This window comes from Phytophthora parasitica (assembly GCF_000247585.1).
Source record: "Phytophthora parasitica INRA-310 unplaced genomic scaffold supercont2.25, whole genome shotgun sequence".
NCBI classification, from domain to species: domain Eukaryota; phylum Oomycota; class Peronosporomycetes; order Peronosporales; family Peronosporaceae; genus Phytophthora; species Phytophthora nicotianae.
The window spans coordinates 830,922-832,215 of record NW_008649011.1 but is presented as its reverse complement, the minus strand read 5'-3'; the positions used below and the strand labels follow the sequence as shown (position 1 = coordinate 832,215).

At 63.3% G+C, this 1,294-nt stretch overlaps 1 protein-coding gene across 1 annotated transcript in view; it reads left to right on the top strand.

Annotated features, from left to right (window-relative positions):
• Window positions 1–368: 368 nt before the first annotated feature.
• PPTG_11944 (hypothetical protein) overlaps window positions 369–1,294 on the top strand; it is a gene marked incomplete at both ends in the record, with an annotated part of 3,392 nt that continues 2,466 nt past the window's right edge. The window contains one exon of the mRNA XM_008907201.1: window positions 369–1,265. Within this exon, the coding sequence (XP_008905449.1) occupies window positions 369–1,265 (897 nt within the window). The remainder of the gene's footprint in view (window positions 1,266–1,294) is intronic.

The following is a 1,294-nucleotide window of genomic DNA, read 5'->3' as shown; positions in this document are numbered from 1 at the left end:
CCCCTTCCGTCACGGAGCCTGATGCCATTCAGGATTACCACGGGCGCCAACGTCGTCTGCCCGACCGCCTCGGGCGGGCCCTAGTCGAAGCACTCGCCCCATGCGATGCTTCCGCTGTCGCAAGCTTGGACATCGCGCGGCTGTGTGCCGCGCTCCCGCTCCGGTCATGGCACACGTCGTCGCCGAAGACGCTGATGGTACCATCGTCGAGTCAAAAAAACGGCGACAACCAGTAGGCGCGGGGCGCCCTACTGGTTGTGGAAGGAGCGATGGCTCTCTGGTGGCAGAGCCTCCTCCTAGCTGTTCCGGGCTTCGTGCACACCTTTTTGCCACCACCTCCAGCAGTGACTCGAGACTGATTGTCCTTAATGTCCACGTTGATGGCGCGAAGCGACCGCTTCGCGAGGGTCGGTCTTGAGCAGGTGACTCAAGACGCGTCTGACGTGGTCGAGTATGGGTTCCCACGTCCCGATGAGCAGCGGCTCTCGGCAGCAGACACCACCGTGGTTGAGCGGAGGTTCCCACGCACGGACGAGCAGCGGCTCTCCGTCGAAGACGAACAAGAAGACGTGGCTGAGTGTGGTCTCCCACGTGCGGTCGAGCAGGGGCTCCCGCATGTGGTCGAGCAGGGGCTCCCTGATGAAGTTGACGCCAATGTCGTGTCCCGGCGTCTGAGAACTGCAGACTTGGTCGAGCGTGGTCTCCCACTGCCTGCTACGGAGGAGTTTGTCCGACCTGTCCGTCGCCGTGGTCGCCGCCCGCCTCGGCGACCCCACGCTCCACCGTACGAGTCAGACGTGTCTGACTCCGAGGTCATCGCCGTTCTGATGGGGGATGACGCGGCGACGAACCCGCGTACGTGCGACGTCGTGGTCGCACGCCCCCCGTGTAACGCATCCGAGATCACCACGTTGCCTGGCTTGTCGTGGAAACACTTCCTCCACAACTTGAAGCATGGTGAGATCGAGCAGGTTTGCATGATCGTCGCGGACAACACCGCGACTATTGCGGCTGTCGGCGCTGATGTTGATGTCGGTGACCCCGCGTCCGACGCCCGGGAACGCCCGAAAGGCACTGAGCCTAAGTCCGCCCATGAAGCCCGCTATTTGGCCAAGTCGTTACCGGCACTCGAAGCCGCCGGCAACCCGGTTGCTCCGCTGGTCCGCGAGTTCATCGACATCTTCCCCGACAAGGTCCCGGCTGAACTTCCCCCCGATTGTGGCGTTCGGCACGAGATCGATCTCGTGCCCGGCTCAAAGTACTGTGTGACGCGACAGTGGCCGCTTCCCCGTGA